Raw genomic sequence first — 17938 nt, 5'->3', positions numbered from 1 at the left:
GTACTGTGGTATAATGGTTGTGGTTGAGTTTTCTTTAATGGTTCTGAGAAGAAAAGTCAATACCCGTCATTTGTAAGGTAATGAATTAACCATGTGGAGCTAACAGTGGTTTTTACACGAATGGCTTCCAGGACAAGTTTCTCCTCTTGCCAACCCACACTCAACCAAACACATTCCGACTACAGAGAAAAGTGCACTTCAAGACGAAAAAAAAACTTTAACTTATTAAAAATGGTAAAGACATTTCCTATTTGGATTTAAAGAAAAACGATGTTGAAACATTTTAGTTTTTACCCTCATAGTGCCCCCATGTGGTTTTCCTGGCCTGGGCCGAAAGCCATATTCCCCATATTAAAAAGCACTAGGAAAACAATGGACTCTTGTAGGCAAAAAAAAAAATGTTTTAGTACATTTGCCGTTGCTTCATTAGAAAAAAAAAGTCACAAAAACCTTAGTGAATTCCCAGGACAAAGTAAAGCAAACAACGGTGAGCTACAAGCAGTTGTTGAAGGCCACATGTGGGTTATTTAACTGGAAAGGCAGAAGTTTGAACTGGGAATAAAATCAAAGCAAACTTAACTGTTTGGAACTGTAGATCCAAGTAGTTTTGAACTACTTGGAAAACTACAGTTCCAAGTATGTAGTTTTCCTACTTGGAACTGTAAACAAAAGAAATGTCTTTGTTTACAGTTTTGCTAAGAGATAAGCCTGTTTATTAAGTCGTCAGTAGTGAACATTTTTTTACTGCCGCCATCAGTAAAGCTTTATGAAAGGCAGCCATGATGGATTTGGAGATCAATGTTGACACCCGCCCTCTTTTCTCTCGACATAGCAACATTTTTTAGTGCTGAAGATAAAGGTGATGGCAAAGAAACTTTGCAACCTCAAAGACGTGAAGCTCCTCGCTCCAAAGATCAATTATTAAAACATTAATGGAGATATGCTATGTGGTAAGGTTTGATTGCTGGATTGCCAATACATATTTTTCAATTGGTTATTGAATTTTTTATTTTTTTAATGACGTTTTAAATGAAATCTAAATAAAAAACTTTTGTACTTTATATTGTTTTATCTGTTGATGGATATCCGAAATAAACGTTCGCATTTTATGTCAGGAATAAGTTTGCTCTTTATTTATAGTGTGAAATAGGTCTAGTTTTGGGAATTAGATTTAATTTTCTCTGCAGAAAATAATGAGAACGTGTTTTCTCTCTAGGTTTTATGTTTTACCTCTCCTTTTACATAAAGAAATAAGAGAGGGGAAAAAAGACCATTATACCCTTATATTTGATAATAGATGCATGAAGACCACTGATCTACAATAATTCATAACATTTTGGTTCTTTTATTTTCGACTTTAGGAAGTTATTTACATTTTGATGCTGAGAATGTAGAGTGCTGGTTTCTGAACCTGCTGAGCGCCTATAAGGAAACTGCAGCGCCGCTTTCAGGAAGTGTCAACACATCAGCTGATTTCTGTGGACTTGAGCTGTCACGGGTGTCCTGGCTGACCCCCGGCCAGACGTCAGTGGGGCTGACCACTGACTATCTCCGGGGATGTAATCAGAAGTGTTAACGCTGGACAGAGTCTCCCCGTCCATCCGGTGAGTTCAGGTGCAAAAACAACTGGCAGTTAGTTCCAACGGCTGTGTTTGTGCTAGCAGCATGCTTGCTAACCCGTTGGTATCACGGTTTAAAATGAGACTCCAGCGAGCTGACACTGAGCAGATGTTCACGTTATCTTCGTAGAAACTAAGTGACATGAAGTAGAAAATGTTTGGAAAATCAAAAGCCGCGTTTTTTCGTAGTTTTTGGTAGCAGTGTTAGCAGCAGAGGTGTCAGATGGGTCTCGTGATCCAAACTGCCTTGAATCAATGGCTCCATTCTCAGCTCACAGCAAAGTTCAGCTGTTTTTCCACTGAACACAGTGGACTAAACGTAGACTTCATTTAAACGACACTCATTCTTAACTCTATAGGTAGTCCTACTTTAGACCTTTTGTATATGCTTTGGTTTAGACCTGGCAAAGCTTGCTTGTTTGTTTGTCCTGTTTTTAAGGTTGCATAAAACGTTTTTATAGACAGAATCTGATGTTCATACTTGGTTAGATTAAGGAGGCTAAAACACCAAGGTAAAATTTTTGCCAAAACTGTTGAACGTGTGAGACTGGTGTTGACTTGCAATGTGATTAAATGCACATTTGTTTTATCTTCAAGTAACATTTAGGACACCTTTATCTACAGAGTAGTGACATGGGAAAACAAGGTGTAAAAAGAAAAACATTTCCCAACTTTTCATGAAATCCTTTCTATTCTGGCTTCTTTAGTTTATTTCAAGAATTGTAAGGATGTTTGAGGAATTGTGTGGACCTCCTTACAACAAAATCCAATCCCAACAGTAGAGAGCTAGCAAATACCAGGAGAGTGGTAGGAGGTGACTTCTTCAGTATCTTCTCTTTTGCCTTTTCCACCACTGTGAGTTTAGGAAGCAGTTGATTAGTGTAATGTTTGTTTTGAAGCATTTCTCAATTGCTCCTTATCAACTGTGTCCCAACACAGTTGATAAGTATGTACAGTAAATGTCACAGGTTTAGTTTCACTTCTGCTTCCTCATGAATTCATGCAAAATCAAAAGGCGTCAATCTAGGACAAACTGTATCGGGGTGTGTAGCTTGTTTGCTGTCACAATGGTTTTCGATGTTGGTTTCAGGTTCTCCTTTGTGGCTTCAGTGAGTAAAAACATTTCTGGATTTCAAGGAAAATCTCTACTAGGTTGTGGTTTCTAAATCGGCTCACTGTTTTACACAAGCTGCTTTTCCTTAGACTGCAGAGTAAAACAAAGTCACGGCTGGTCAATTTAGCAGGGCAGGTCCTCTGTTGAAAGTCATGCGACAACATCACATGTCTCCATGGCAGCAACGACGCGCACTGACGTAACATGTTATTGTTGATGTCGTCACTCTCTTCTCTCTCAGACTTTGACTCCATTGTTGTTGGATCTGCAGCGAGGATGCCTGTGATACCGGTTGTGCCTGAGAACCACAGTCACCTCCTGGCAGAGTTCGACTGCCTGGATCCGCTCCTCTCTGCTCTGCGTTTTGACTCAGGCAGGCTGAAGGTAGAATCAGCCATCAAGTCACATCTAATAAATCGTTCCAGTTGAAGACTTTGTAGTAATGATTTGCCGTTCTACAATATATTTGAGTAATGCAGTGATGTTCAATAAATTGAAGTATTATTGAAAGGCTCATTTATGTCAGTTACTCGATTTGCATTATGGTTACTGAAACACAGATTAATTGCATACACAATTAAAATGGTTAATTATGATGATTTTTGCTTACAGCTAGTTAAAAAAAACAATTTTCTTAGAAAGTCAGAATATTTACATGAGACAGATAAAATGCCTTTCAAAGAAAGGAAATGTGAGCTTAATAAAAAAAAAGTATGTTTAATACCTGCTTAAGGGTCATTTTCAAAAGATACTTTTAATCTGACAACCATCATCAGAGTCCATATTCTAATTTACTGAATATGACTGATGTTTTTTTCAAATCTACCTCTACAGTTGAATAAATGTTGAGGCATCAGTGTTACATTTCTATTATGAATGCAAATCATTTATAATAGGAAATGTATGCAATATATTAGTGACTGTTGTCATAATAATATATGTTACGATACCTAAATTATTATTAAGTCTATTCAACTACTGAACAAAAGTCAATATTTCCATCTCAACAACAAGGTTTTATTGAAAGTGTTTCTTCTGGTTGTAGTTGCTGCTAGCAATTGGAAGACGTTCCAGTTGATTAATAACTTGACCACTTGCTCGTGTCTGGGGCAAAAAAAAAAATGCTGTAATTAACACCTATTTTCGCCAAATATGTTAATAGAGACCCTTGCTGGACAATACTTAAAAGTTTAGATTATTCCAGTGCATGCTATGAGATAATATATGTGCGATTATATTGTGCATCCGTACTGTGAGAATGTTTGGGTTTTTTTGGACACTGAATGTCTCGGTTGACTCGTTTTAATGTGGCTGTGTTGTGTTTCAGTGTACCTGTCTGGCGGTGTCCAGGAAGTGGCTCGCGTTGGGAACGTCAGCAGGAGGGTTGCACCTCATCCAGAAGGAGGGCTGGAAACAGAGACTCATTCTGACTCACAAGGTAGATGTCTGGAGGTTTTTGTCATGTCAGCTGCATATTAAGTGAACTGTTACAATGTTTGTTCACAGATTATAGCTATCATCAAAATATGAAAATTGGACTCGCCTTTTTTCATACTTTCTAACATTACAACCACAAACTGTATTTTATGTGATGGACCAGCGCATAGTACGGAATAATTCTGATGTGGACAGAGAATTTAAAAAAATATATATCTGGTAAGTTAACAATTTACTATTCAGCCCCCTTCTCTCTGATACAATCCAACACAGTTTTCTTTTGTGTTACTCGGTTTCACTAAAAATCCAACCCAGCAGTAGATTTGACGACACTAGTTGTTCAATAAGGCACCATAATTATGTTTTATGAGGTAAAGAGGTGGTGAAGTTATTAACTACAAGCAAGAAGATGTTTCTTTCACAAAATAGCAAATGTCAACAAGAAACAACTTTTTAAGTGAAACCTTGTTACTGAGACAGAAACAGAGACTTTTTTTTTTTATTTTTCTCCAGTTGCTATTTGTTATCCGGGGTTTATGTTTGCTGTCAACCCAGTGCAGAAAGACATAAGCCAGCTTAATTTCTTGTTAGTCTGTTTATCACAAGACATTCATCAACATTATCAGGTGTTGCACTTTCTCTGTTATCGTTCAGCCCCACCCCAAACCTTCCAAAGTCCATTGTTCCACAGGAACATGGTAAACATGAGGTAGAAGGTGATCTGGGCAGATGACAGCAATTATAAACTTTTTTTACTTAAATCCAAAATACCAGGGAAAGCGTTAAACTAACACTTCACAGGGAGTACATCATTCCCACAGTGAAACATGGCGGGGGCAGCATCATGTCATGGGAATATTTTATGTTCAGCTGCGATTGAAAAGCTGATTATGGTTGACGATGGATGAAAATAAATATGGGGAAATTCTGGAAGAAAACCTGTTGGCGTCTGTAAAAGAATTGCAACTGGGAAGAAGTTACAGCTTTGCACCGGACAGCAACTCAAATCATAACCAGAGCTAAAATATTATCGATGTGGTTGTATTTCTATTACGCTAAAAAAAAATTATGAAAACCATGCATCATCTTCCTTCTACTTTGCAATTATACACTCCTTTCTGTTTGTACAAATAAAACATATTCGAGTTCATGGTTAAAGATCAAGCCTAACATTAAGCCACTGGACACAGGAGCATTTTATCTATATTTAACCTGGTATGACCTTCCTCTGTCTCAGGAGGGATCTATCACACAAGTGGCATGTTGTCCTCATGATGAAGATTTCATTGCAGTTGCAACAAGGTCAGTCCTTTTTTCTGAAACTAATGACATGTTTGTCATTGAGTGAAATGTTTTTTTTTTATTTTTATTATTATTATTCTTACATTGCCTATTCTCTGTATTCTGATGACTGTCGTCCAGTCAGGGTCTGGTGGTGGTGTGGGAGCTGCAGCTGGAGCGGCGAGGTCGTCCGGAGCGCGTCAGCGTGTCGTCGGAGCACAGAGGACACAACATCACCGCCCTCTGCTGGGATACAAGCACACTTAGGGTTTTTGTTGGGGACTCTGTAGGCAAGGTGTCGTGTCTGCGGGCGGGATCATCTAAACTGGGCAAGGTACTGACAAGAATGATGTTTTTCTTCTACAAAAGAAACCAAATAAAAAGCTGGTATTCATACAATTATAAATCTTCTTCAACTGCTTGGTAGATGCATTTATTATCTTTCTATACTTGTTTTGTTGTGATGATTTTCTTGAGCCCAGCAATCTGAATCAGTGTTGCTCCTGCCTTCTGTGATTTTTGCCACTTCCATTTAATTTATTGTAGACTTGTCAAATGTATGCATAATCTAATTATTTCATGTTCTTCCTTTCCTCTAGGGGTCAGCATTTGTTATTTTTCCTGTCCAAACTGTTACTACTGTTGACTCCAGAGTAGTTCAGCTTGGATATCAAGACGGGCGCCTCCTAGTGTCTTCTCTCAGCCGCTGCTACCTCTGTGACACAGAGAAGTGAGTAGCTTTGAGCTTTTCTCTGTCTTGGGAATATTTCCTGAATGCGTAAACTGTCATTTTACAAAGTTATTGATAGTGTCTGAAAATTAGACAAAACACAAGCTGCATCTTTTCCATTTGCTTGGTTTTACAAAGAGTTTTCCATTTCTTTGTTTTGACGTTTGCCTTTTTTTAAGTTAATTGGAAACTTTGGTGATCTTTTCTCCTAGTTGTAAAGTATCAAATATAAAGTCCTCAGGAAAAATCAGAGAAAGACTGATTTAAATCTTTAAGTAGTATTTGTTTATTTTTGTCTTGTCCAGCATAAATTAGAAACTTCAGAGGTTTTTATTTTTTTATTTTTTTGCTTGGTTTTCTGCTTGTAGGGAGAAATTCTGGCGTGTTGGGAATAAGGAGCGTGACGGGGAATACGGAGCCTGCTTCTTGCCCCAGGGTAGGGGGTTATTAGTGGGACAGCCCCCGCTGCTGTACTGCGCCCGGCCGGGGTCCCGAATATGGGAGGCTAATTTTAACGGCGAGGTTCTGAGTACTCATCAATTCAAAAAGCTGCTCGCCTGCCCACCACTCCCTTTAATCACTTACAGGTACAATTTATCATAACTTAATGTGTTACAATTAAGGCAGGACTTGTAATGTGCATTATCTACCTCTTTCTGCAGAAACGATCCAAATTACAATCCAGCACAGAGTAGTCCGCAGTCTCTCGGCTTCCCTAAACTGCTTTATTTTGGGTAAGATCAAAAAGCTTTTTAGAGTGTCGGTTTTTTTCTGGACTACATGAACTTGGTGCTTCATGTATCTTTGCAGAGATCAAAATCTGCTTACTTGGACCGATTCGGCCGTTTATATCTTCACACCTCAGAATGGACAGGTCCTGCTGTGGACTGAAGTTAAAGGTTTGTGTTGCCCCCCTAAATTGCTGTAGCACCTGACGGGAGGAACTCAGCTGGGAAATGGTTATTTCACTACAAACGTTGTATGCTGTGATGGAATTAAATGTGTTGTGTTGACATCCATTTTCTCCAACAATACACTTCCATTTGATCACATAATCATTAGGAATCAAAGTTCAGAATAATCCCATAAGTCCTTTTGCAAGAATGGCATGCAAACTTTCCCATGTTTCTGTGTACTTTATATTCCAAATGAATGTGTTTGAATTGAACTTTTCTTTTAGACGTGGCTGACATTGCAGTCCACCGCAGCGAGCTGTTCTGCCTCCACGGCAGTGGCCGTCTGTCCCATCTGTCTTTGCTGTCTGCGGAGCGCTGCGTGGAACGCCTGCTGCGTAGAGAGTCCTGGACTCTCGCTGCCACCGTCTGCTGCATGTTCCAGCACACGATCACGACGAGCCGGGTAAGACGTACGGTGAACGACTTTATCTCTGTGTGGAGTGTAAGAAAGGATTACTGTACAGGCTTTCCTGGTTTTAAATATTTATATTCTTGCTATTCTGTGTAACCAAATGCAAAGATGATCTGACTATTAACCTAAACTGCAACAATAGAGAATTAATTCTGTTCAAGTAAGTTTTTTTTTTTTCAGTTCTAAATCACAACAAAATGTGATCTAGGTGCATTTGTGGGAAAACTAAAATGTCCAAATAAGTTTAATTCACCAGGTGCCGTTTCTAGGTGTGATTTAAAGAATCTGTCTTATTCAATTCAGGCCAGGAAGTCCATTCCCATCGATCGCCTGGAACACCTGAAGTCTCAGCTCAGTTCCAGCGCACAGACTGAGCTGATTAACCAGCTGGAGGAAGTGATCCTGAAGCTGGAGCCACTGGATTCTGCATCTAGCAGCCGCAGGAGCAGCATCTCTTCACATGTGAGAACAAATCTGGTTTAAGAGTCCTGCTTGTGACAGAAACGCGCTTCTCTTTAATTTTATGATTATGATGTTTCTTGGCTTATTTGCAGTGGATACTTTTTAGCTAATAAGTGGAAAAGTATTTTGTTCTAAACTATTTTGCATCAAATACTAAAATTATACTTGAAAGTTTGATTCCATCACATTTTTGCAACTAGAAACCAATTGTCTAATCTGTCATCATCCAGGAGAGTTTTAACGTCCTGGACTGTGGGATCTACCGGGTTATCAGCCGCAGAGGAAGCCAGTCGGACGAGGAGACCAGCTCCCTCATGAATCAGTCTGCGTCAGAGGAGGAGCGACTGAAAGAGTTCAGCTTTGTCCAGGAGGAAGACCAGGTGGATCATGGTAAGCTGTTAAATCTGCTTTAGATTGTTCAAATTTAACATTTTGGCATAGAATCTGGTTCTTGTTGCATATTTTTATCTTAATTTTGTCTTAATTAGAGCATGATTTGAAATCACAGAAAAATCTCTCCACCTAAATATAGTCAAAATTAATATTACTAGCGAGATCGGGAAACTTTGAATGTGTCTTAAAGATAATTTTCTCAAAAAAAAAAAAAAAAAGTTAGTCATGTATAAAAACTAAACATGATATCCTGTTGCACTTTGTCTTTCTTTATTTACTTGTTACTTTTCTCTTTTTATGTCGCCTCTGTATATAATTGTGATTTGGGTGAATGCCTGAAGCAGGAGGAAACCTCTTTTCTGCCTCTAATTATAGCGTTAACAAAGAGTGAAGTTATTTTCAGTTCAACACCGTCACACAAAATAACACCAAAACCTTTTTTCTAAATCAGAAATTGGAATTTGAATGAATGACTGATAATAACTTGACTCTTAACTCTTTGCAAATCTTTTTTCCTTTGCTGTTGCGCCTCCTGAGTTTGTTGTAAACAAAGCTGAATAATCATGAACGGGCCTCATTTCTGCTGAGTTGTTGACGTAAAATGTCTCATCTGTTCCATTGCATCTCACATTTTTGTCGCCATTTTTGTTCCGTTTTTGTTTTTTTTGTTTTTCTGCGGTATTTGATTTCCAATCTTGTCTACAATCTTCCTCCGCTTGCATTGTTGTCCACTGCCTCTCATCATTCCCCTCCAGCACCTCCATCCATCTGTGTTTTTCCTCCCACTCCTGCCCCCATCTTTACTCAGATCCACAGAGCGGAGAGCGGCTGGAGGCCGATCGACCTGACCAAGGCCTGCAGTTCCACCTCCCACTTTCATTCCGCACCAAACCCCCCCGCATAGCTCTGCAGGCCGTTAAAGACAGGTGAATGAAAACCAACAGAATGCTTGAGCTATAAATTTTGTGGTTTATAATACTGATATATAATATTGTTTTTATTGTAATAAGAAATGAAACCAAAGTGCAGCTGTGCTTTGGGCGCCCTGCTTCCTCATTCCACTGAAAACAAAAATCTTTTTTTTTTTTTTTTTTTTTTGCCTCCGCAGATGTACATTTGTTGACACGTTTGTCAAATTTCAGTCTGAGCATCCCACATTCATTCTTCATATGAAACAGTTGGATCACAGTTCGGCTTCTTGTCTGTTTAACTACTGAACAATGTGAGTTATTTTTTCTTTTTTTCTTTCCCCATTTCTTTTCATTAGCGTTTCTAGTTTTGTCAAGAAGACGACTGAGAAGATCAACACCCTCCAGATGAACTCTGAACTCCGACATCGGCCTGAATTTAAAGAGAGCGCACAGCCCGACACGTTAGCCGGCACGTTATCGTACTCAGACGAAATGGAGAACGAGTAAGTAGAGATCTTTAAAATATTACCTAACCCTTTTGTGTTTAACTACAGTTTTTCTAACGTGTTTAAGCACCTTAATTTCTTTTAATGTTGTTTTAGGCACTTCAGTGCATTTTATTGGGATTTCATGTAATAAACAAACACAGCTGATGATGCCAAGTGGAACTTCTGGTATACAGTCAGAATAGTCGGCTAGTCTGCTTTGAAAATAAATGAGCTTATTTGCACTATGTCAACCTGCACACATGTATATAAAAAAAAAACATGGGGTGTACAAGACAACATGTGTACATATTGTTTCTTTAGCTTGCATTTTTTTTCCTCTAAAGTTTACAGTATATATTTTCATTTAACATCTTATGTGGCAGTCTGAGCAAGTAAATTTGATTCTGATATTTGTTTTCAGAGTTTATAATGAAATATCAAACGCAGAGGCTGATATGGATGAACTTCGTTCAGCAACAGAACAAGCTGTGTAAGTACTACATCACATTTACCATATTATTGGGTTTTTTATGTTATTATTGGTAATAGCACCTCTTCTTTGACTAATTATTATGTTTTTTTCCATCCATCAGCTCACAGATACAAGATCCTTTGGTGCTCCTGGATCCAGTCTGCCTTAGAGAAGCTCTGATGGAGTGGCTCCCTGTGTTGGAGCGAATCCTGGGCCCTGCTGTTCTCCTGACAGCTTCTGTAACCAATTCCAACCTGGATGGATCTGGAGAAGAGAAATGGGACAGGGAATATCTGAGCCCATGCACAGAGCAACAAAGAGAATCATCAGAAAGTGTTGCAGAGGAGGCGGAGCTCGGAGAAAAAGAAGTCCTCTGTGAGAAACAGCCGATGGTTGACACGACTGAAAATGCCGCTTCTCTGGAGAATCATCCGGAGCCCATCCGAGTGGCGTCTCCTACGCCTTTGCCTTCAGATCTGAAAGCTAATCTCAGCGAGCTGGCTTCACTTTACACAGAGCTCAGCTGCTTCAGGCACCAGCAGGAGGTGCTGGAAAGCGCAACTTTCCTGCGTCGTTACTTTTTCCTTCTGGACCAGGAGCGAGTGAGAAGAATGTGCCTTCTTTGTTATCAGCAGCGACCCGAGATGATGAGCTCGTTCTCTGAGGCCATGCTAGGTTAGAATCTTGTTTTGAAAAATGACAAACATACATACAAAAAAAAAAAACCCAGCAATTTTATTATAGCAGTTTTATTAAGACAATCAATTAATGTTACACAACATTGTTTTTGTTTCACCTAGCTCTCACTCAGTCCAGCAAGGTGGTTGAAATTATTCAGAGAGGAGATTTGCTGAAATCTCTGCGAAGCCTCAGAGAGCTGCAGCCTTGGGATGCGGCGCATCTCCTCGCTCACTTCCACAGGTACGAATGTGTGATTTTTAAAGTGTTAACGTATCTAACATACGAGGTGTCCATTCATTGTTAAAGAAGTACGTATTTAAAATTAACAACTTAAAATGTCTTTAATTTAAATTATTATTATGTTAATCAGACATCTTAACTGTTATTGTCACATGACTAATATCGTATACTTTATTTCGGGGGATTTTGTCACTCAAACTTTTCTGTCAGGCAAATGTTTGACATCATCATTATGTTCTGTGACTCGAGGTGGTTGATGCTACTGCTAACTAGATGCTAATACACATTTGCTAGCTATCTAGCTACCTTTATTGACGTCTGCTATGAGTAAGTTCAATTTTATCTCCAGTTGATTGGATGATGTTCTGTTGCCCATATAAGGCTGGGTGTGTTTTTGTGCAAAAAAAACTTTACGCTTGGCTCTCTGGTGGTTAAGGCTGTAGAAAATCATTGTATGTGAAGCACAAAACTGCTACCAAGAGCCACAAACCCCAGAAGGTTTTAGTTTCACTGTTTTTGCTGTTCTTGATTGTAATGCAGTTGGACAAGGTTGCATTGTAAAGGTCTTAAATTTGACTTGCGGAAACCTTCAGATGCCCTGATATATTTACTGACTTGCTGATGTTGACTTTTTTTAAAACAAGACAATGTGTTTTAGACATTGTTAACAAACTGTTTTGTAGGTGGTTAATCCCTTGCAGCAGTAATGTTGGACCTTTTTATACATAAAGTTTTCTCTTATATTCCAGGCTATACGAGAAGCATGGTGAGGCAGCTGTACGCTCGTTTGCCCAGTTCTATCCCATTATGACTCCTGCTGACGTGGAGACGGTGGCTCAGCGAAGCCACTTCCTGGCGTACCTGGATAATCTTGTACATTCAAGAGCTGAGGAGCACAAGTGCGTTTTATATGTTTGTGTTTTTATTTGTAGATTAACATAGATACTTTGCTGAGTGAATCTATATTTCAGCAAGTTGTTTCTGTTAGGTTGTCATTTCTTCAGTCGCTCCTTGAACCTGAATCACTGAGACAGGATTGGCTGGAGCTGGCCCTGACTCACGATGCCCCTCAACACGCCGATACTCTGACCTCTGATGGAAGGCCCAGGTATTAAGCTTTTATGTGTTCAATCTGAAACAGAATTTTTAGAGATGAAAAGATGAAATTGACTGGTGTCCAAAATTAGATGATGTCCAGCTTGATTGACCTGGGTGGGAGACAGTAACACTCTTTGGTTGTGAACTGTGGGATTGAGTGAAGAACATCTAATGCTGGCGATTTTCAGTTTCAGTCATGTTTAGAGTAAAGACAGAAGCACAGGAATGTGAGAAGATGAAAAGTGTGTTTCCTGCTGCAGGTGGCGCTCACACCGTTTCACCTGGGGCTACGGACGTCTTTTGTCTTTGCTCATTCGACTTCCTGCAGACATTTCATCCAAAGAGAAGATGAATGAGATGTGCCACAGTCACGGGTATTTCTGATTTTTTTTTTTTTTTTTTTTTCGCCAAAGGAAAACTGTCTAGTCTTCATGATGTTGGCGGTATGCCACAACATGACATGTCCATGCTTGTGCAGGTACTGGACGGGTTACCTCTACCTCTGCAAAGAGCTGCAGCGTTGCTCTGAAGCATTTTCCACCATCTGTCAGCTGGACGACCTCAGCCTCCTGGAGGATCCTGATGGTAAAACTGTTTACAACAATTACAAAAATAATCAAATCAAATTAATCTCTTTGAATGGAAAAATGAGCCTTTGGGTTGTCGTCACATGACGATCCAAACGTCTAAGTTGAGCATTAGAAAGCAGCTCTAAAGCGAGGAGGAGGCCTCAGGTTTCATTTAACAGTGCAGCTGTATCTCCCTGGACCGAAACAACTTGCATGTTGTCGAGTGACGAAAACCCAAACACCGAACTCAGAGGCCTGGAGCCAGTGAATCACATGACCCTTACAACCCCATTAGTGAACCTAACAGCCCTATTTGAACCCACCGGGTCCATAAGTGGACTCGAAAACCTTTTTGTTGAGAGGTGAAAAGTCCTCAAGTAACCCTGGAAAGTTTGACGAGTACCTCTTAAAATGAACTAATATTGATTTTCATATTTATGTAATTTGGCAGTTTGCAGACAAAATCTTCTTTGATTGAATTGATAAAATAATGTTTTAAGCACACCACTGGTTTTTGAAGGTCTGCTTTAAACGGCCTTCTAGAAGGAAGAGGGCCACTTAAAAAGCTGCAGTGGGCCAGATTTGGCCCCCCGAGCCTTAGTTTGACACATGTGCCTCTGATCATTCCACACGTTTTCAGGTGTTGAACCTCAGAACCTGGACGAGTGGAAGCTGCTGATCCAGCTCTCTCAGCAGTATTGCCGTGTGGCAGACCCACCGCCGGCCACAGATGTGAACGGGAGCAGCTGGTCCAACGGCGCCACGGACTGCGAAGGACGGATCAACCCGGAGAGTCTGACCCTCCTGCTGGCTCGGACGCTGGGGCCTGACCGAGCCCTGGAGCTGCTGCGCGAATGTGGAGTGCAGGTGGTCCTTTCAGCCCACTCCAAGCTGGTGTGTGACCTGCTGAGAGTCGCAGAGAGGAGGCAGAGGTGGGTCAGACTGTCAATGAAACAATGTCGAAAAAAAACCAGAACACTTTTTTGAAACTATTTTTTTTCTTTTAGGTATACCGAAATAGTCTAGTAAACAAACGTGAATATCCTACTATGATCCATCTGGTTTTTTCTTGTTTGGTTGAAGCTAAGAGTAGATTTAACTTATTAACTTTAAGATAATTCTTTACTTGTCCTGCAAGTGGGAATTATAAGTTGTTTTTTTTGTTGTTGTTTTTTTTTTAGATATTTTATCATTGTAAGATATGACAATGCAGGTTTTGTGTTGTGATTAGAAACTAAAACACATTTGAAGTGTCTGTAGTAACAGGTTGTAGTCTTGAAAGGATCTTTTAAGAGTCACATATGTTTTGTCTTGTTTTTGATTTTCAGGGCGATGATTCAGACCATGCTGGAGCGCTGCGATCGGTTCCTCTGGTCTCAGCATGCCTAAAGCCTGATTGGTGCATCAATCCCTAACTTAACACCTCTGTGATTTCTGTCTACACACACACACACACACAAAAAAGATACTAATGCTTTAGTTACAAGTGTTGCCTTTTTAACGCCATATTATTGACTATCAGTATTCATGCATTACTTTGCATCATTGTTTCCTGTCTAATATTTCAGACTGTTTTTGCATGCTTGCACATTTATCTGTATTAAAGGCCAAAGAAATTGTCTTCCTTTTTTTGAAAAAATATACTTGAATGAATTAACCGATCATGTTAAAAGCAGTTTTTATTAGTTGAATAAAGTTGTCTGTGAAAACGGTTTCACTTTGTTTGTTTTAGAGATTGAATGCTTTTAGTGACAATGATTGTGAGCAAACTGCGTGAAAGTGCTTTTGCTTGCACGTGTTAAAGCTGCAGCTGCAGAAAATGTTCTCTCACCCATAAAAATGTTTTGTTGTTGCATAAAGGGAAAATGAACAAAGTGAGCAGGATATCAAATATTACTTCTCTGGCTGTATTTTATTAATTTAAAGGCAGCTTGTTTCTCCACTCCCAACATTGGAGGATAAGTAATGTGGGTCAAATGTGATCAAATTAATAACAGAGTAATGAAATGAGGTCAGTGACCCATTTGATGCTATCACACACCTGGAGGATCAAAGAGGTGAGTTTTTCACCACATCACGTTTGACTTTCAAAGGCTCCAAATGGGCAAAGTCGCTGAGTGAAGACTCCCACTGTAATTAACTGATATCGTTACGGATTTTCCCTCCTGTTTTTTTAATGTCAAGTTTAGCTTCCTCATTATTTCCCAGAATCCCTGCCTCCGTCGTCTTCCCGTCTTTGTTGGCACAGGGATGATGAGATTAGCACTAGGCACGACACAAACACGATTATACTAAACGTACAGAGACTTTCAAAGGTTTGCTCTGACATTTTGCTACATTACATCTTATTCATTTATTTATTGGGAGTCTTTGTGATGAACGTGCAGAGGAAAGAAAAGGTTGCATAGTTTTCAAATGTGCATTTGTGTTTAATCCGATAAGTCAATGTAAAGTGGTGACTTGAGGTTTGTTAGAATTTTATTAGTAAACAGACATGAATAAGAAACAGCAGATAGAGAAACTTATGGAGAAGTTTAAAGCAGGACTAGGTTATTAAAATATATCAAGCTTTGCAAATGTCATGTTTAATACTGACTACTGATATGCAAGATTTTTTTTTTGCATATCGCTGTAAAAGAATCCACCTCTAAAACACAGGAGACAGACAGAAGAGAAACAACCAATTCAGTGTAAGGATGTCAAGAAGACCCTGGAAGAAAATTTCCCCACAGCATCAATTTGCATGACTTCAGAATCATCCACTGAAAAACATAACAGTTCTGGAAAAACAAGGTGATCAGGCAGAAAAAGCAGACCTTTATCAAGGAAAATGTTATCTCTATCCCTCAACTGGAAATGAATCCATATCTAAAACGCAGGAGACAGTGGATGAGCTACAGGAGAAAGAGCCATGAACATGTCAGGACAAGAACAAAACAATGCAATGTTTAACTTTGCCCAGGTGAAAAAAAGTATACATTAGTATACTTCAAACTTACTTAAATTTATGAAAGTACACTAAGTATACTAATTATTAAGTGTACTACTATAAGTATATCTAAAGTATACTAAAAATACACTTTTACCAATTTTGAAATTAGTACTTCAAACACACTTAAACATAATTGTACCAAAATACACTTTTAATATATTAAATAAAAGTATACTTTAAGTGAACAAAATATGAATGAATATGTATGAATTTTTAAGTGCCTTAATAATCTTTTGCAATTTATTAAAATTGCATACAATAAAAAAAGGATAATCATGATGTAATTTTTAATAAAGTACCCAATCAATTTTCAGATGTGTGATGTAAAACCTTATAATAATAAAGAGAAGACAAAACTTCAACCCAGGGAAGATAACAGACGGTGTTCAAATTTGCCATTTTTACTTGCATAATATTGCCTTAAAAGTAGAGGGCCTTGACAATATTACTGATTTTGGTAAATTCAAGCTGGTGACGTCCTAGTCTGAGTTAAACAACACAACGGGACAACAACCGATGGAAATGAAATGTGTGTCACAAAAGGACCCTGCTAGGACGAAGGCTGCTAAGTGTTGCTAGCTGGTGGTAAGTTTGCTTATTTAATTATCTTCATTTAATTATAAACAGTGCAGTGTTGGTTTCTTAAATAATTTATAAATTTTATTGTGACTTGTATGATTATTACTATAGCAATCATTGAGGTTCATGTTATAACTGCATGGAGGTTGTTTGTTGTGACATATACTTGAATTCATAAACTAACCTGGTTTTAATTAAGCTCCATAAGACAAAGATACTTCATCAAGGATTTTATCTTCAACATATGTTTGCAGTCTAGCTAAACAAATGAAGATGAAAGAGGAAGCCAGAGAAATCGGATGTTAGAAAACGTAAAGCGTTTCCTGTCTCAGAAGAAGCTCTGGCTCCACCAGATCACCAACCAGCTCTAAGGATGAACCTTCACATCGTCTTCATGATGTAAGTTTGTTTTTTCAATGAGGAGCTAGCTACATTTTCAACAACAAAAACTGCTGTGTTACCAACACTAAGTGCTTAATAAACATGATTTGATTTAAAGATAACTGGAAAGAATTTTTCTCTTCTTGTTAATCTAACATTTATATTTTATTTATTTTTTATTTGTTGGCTGTCAGGGCCCAGTGATGGACTGGTGACCTGTCCAGGGTGAACCCTGCCTCTTATCTGATGGCTGCTGGAGATGAGCACCACCAGCCTCTCCTCACCACCCTGCAAGGATCAGTGTGTTCAGATCATGGATGGAAAGATTTTAAGGTAGTTTGTCTCCTTAAGTCCACACTTAAAACAGCTTCATAGTTAATTCATCAACGCATTCTATGACATTGCTGACTATTTTTTTTCTACTTCCAACATAAAGAGGCAAAGAAGACACCCAGAAATGTTTTTCCACCCCAGGCATCTAGTCCCAATCATCATCAGTTCTGATGTTGTCACATACATTGCGAGTCCACAACGTCTTAAAATTGTAAGTATTATTTTTTTATTTGCCATTTTTCTGTTCTCTTTAAATACAAATGCTTCCTCTGTTTAATTGCTCTATTGTTCTTTTTTGTAGGTTCCTGTAAGGTGCAGTGAACGGGAATGTTCTGTCGTTGATCCTCTCTGTCATGTTTTATTGTCACACTTAAATTTTCATGTTCATGTGTTCACTTTTGATGTGTAAACTCAATTTATGTAAAGTTCATAAAGTTGCGAGTAAAATTGGACAATTTTAAAATGTCGGTAATAAAACAAAATATTTGAATTATCTTGGACATCTTGTGTAATTAATCTTTCCATGTAATTTTAGCCTAAAACAATGTAAGTACTGTAGTGTAGTTGTGCATGTCATTTACAAAATAGATACGTAGGAATAAAGACTTTCATGAGTAATTAAAATTGTAGTTTATTATCAAAGCAGGAAATAAAAAATAAAAATTAAGTGTAATTTAAATATATTACTAATATATTAATAGTATATTTAAAATATATTTGAAGCATATTAAATATATATTTTTAATATAATTCTGAGACAAGAATTATTACACTCAAAATATAATAAAGC

The 17938-nt window shown here is 38.5% G+C and overlaps 1 protein-coding gene across 2 annotated transcripts; it reads left to right on the top strand.

Moving 5' to 3' along the window:
• The first annotated feature begins 1400 nt into the window (after positions 1-1400).
• hps5 (HPS5 biogenesis of lysosomal organelles complex 2 subunit 2) lies at positions 1401-14575 on the top strand. Of its 2 annotated transcripts, none has more exons than XM_008412089.3 (23): positions 1401-1604; positions 3005-3117; positions 4061-4171; positions 5408-5472; positions 5593-5785; positions 6051-6181; positions 6550-6768; positions 6844-6915; positions 6992-7080; positions 7362-7540; positions 7853-8011; positions 8242-8401; positions 9213-9330; positions 9672-9818; positions 10225-10293; positions 10397-10950; positions 11076-11196; positions 11946-12095; positions 12185-12304; positions 12555-12668; positions 12773-12879; positions 13504-13795; positions 14192-14575. In XM_008412089.3, exons 2-23 carry the CDS (start codon positions 3010-3012, stop codon positions 14250-14252), a joined length of 3339 nt encoding a protein of 1112 aa, XP_008410311.1. In that variant the 5' UTR covers positions 1401-1604; positions 3005-3009; the 3' UTR covers positions 14253-14575. The 2 variants fall into 2 exon arrangements, with proteins under 2 accessions (XP_008410311.1, XP_008410310.1); XM_008412088.3 differs by having other exon boundaries at positions 2975-3117.
• Positions 14576-17938: the final 3363 nt, after the last annotated feature.

The sequence above is a fragment of the Poecilia reticulata genome, chromosome 6 (genome assembly GCF_904066995.2).
Source record: "Poecilia reticulata chromosome 6, P_reticulata-male-v2, whole genome shotgun sequence".
In the NCBI taxonomy this organism is placed as follows: domain Eukaryota; kingdom Metazoa; phylum Chordata; class Actinopteri; order Cyprinodontiformes; family Poeciliidae; genus Poecilia; species Poecilia reticulata.
This window is presented reverse-complemented; position numbering and strand designations above follow the sequence as displayed.

Coding starts and splice junctions, on each gene's coding strand:
- hps5 (XM_008412089.3), top strand. CDS start 3,010: ATGCCTGTGATACCGGTTGTGCCTGAGAACCACAGTCACCTCCTGGCA. Junction 10,951..11,075: donor GTTCTCTGAGGCCATGCTAG/GTTAGAATCTTG, acceptor TGTTTCACCTAG/CTCTCACTCAGTCCAGCAAG. Junction 12,305..12,554: donor ACCTCTGATGGAAGGCCCAG/GTATTAAGCTTT, acceptor TTCCTGCTGCAG/GTGGCGCTCACACCGTTTCA.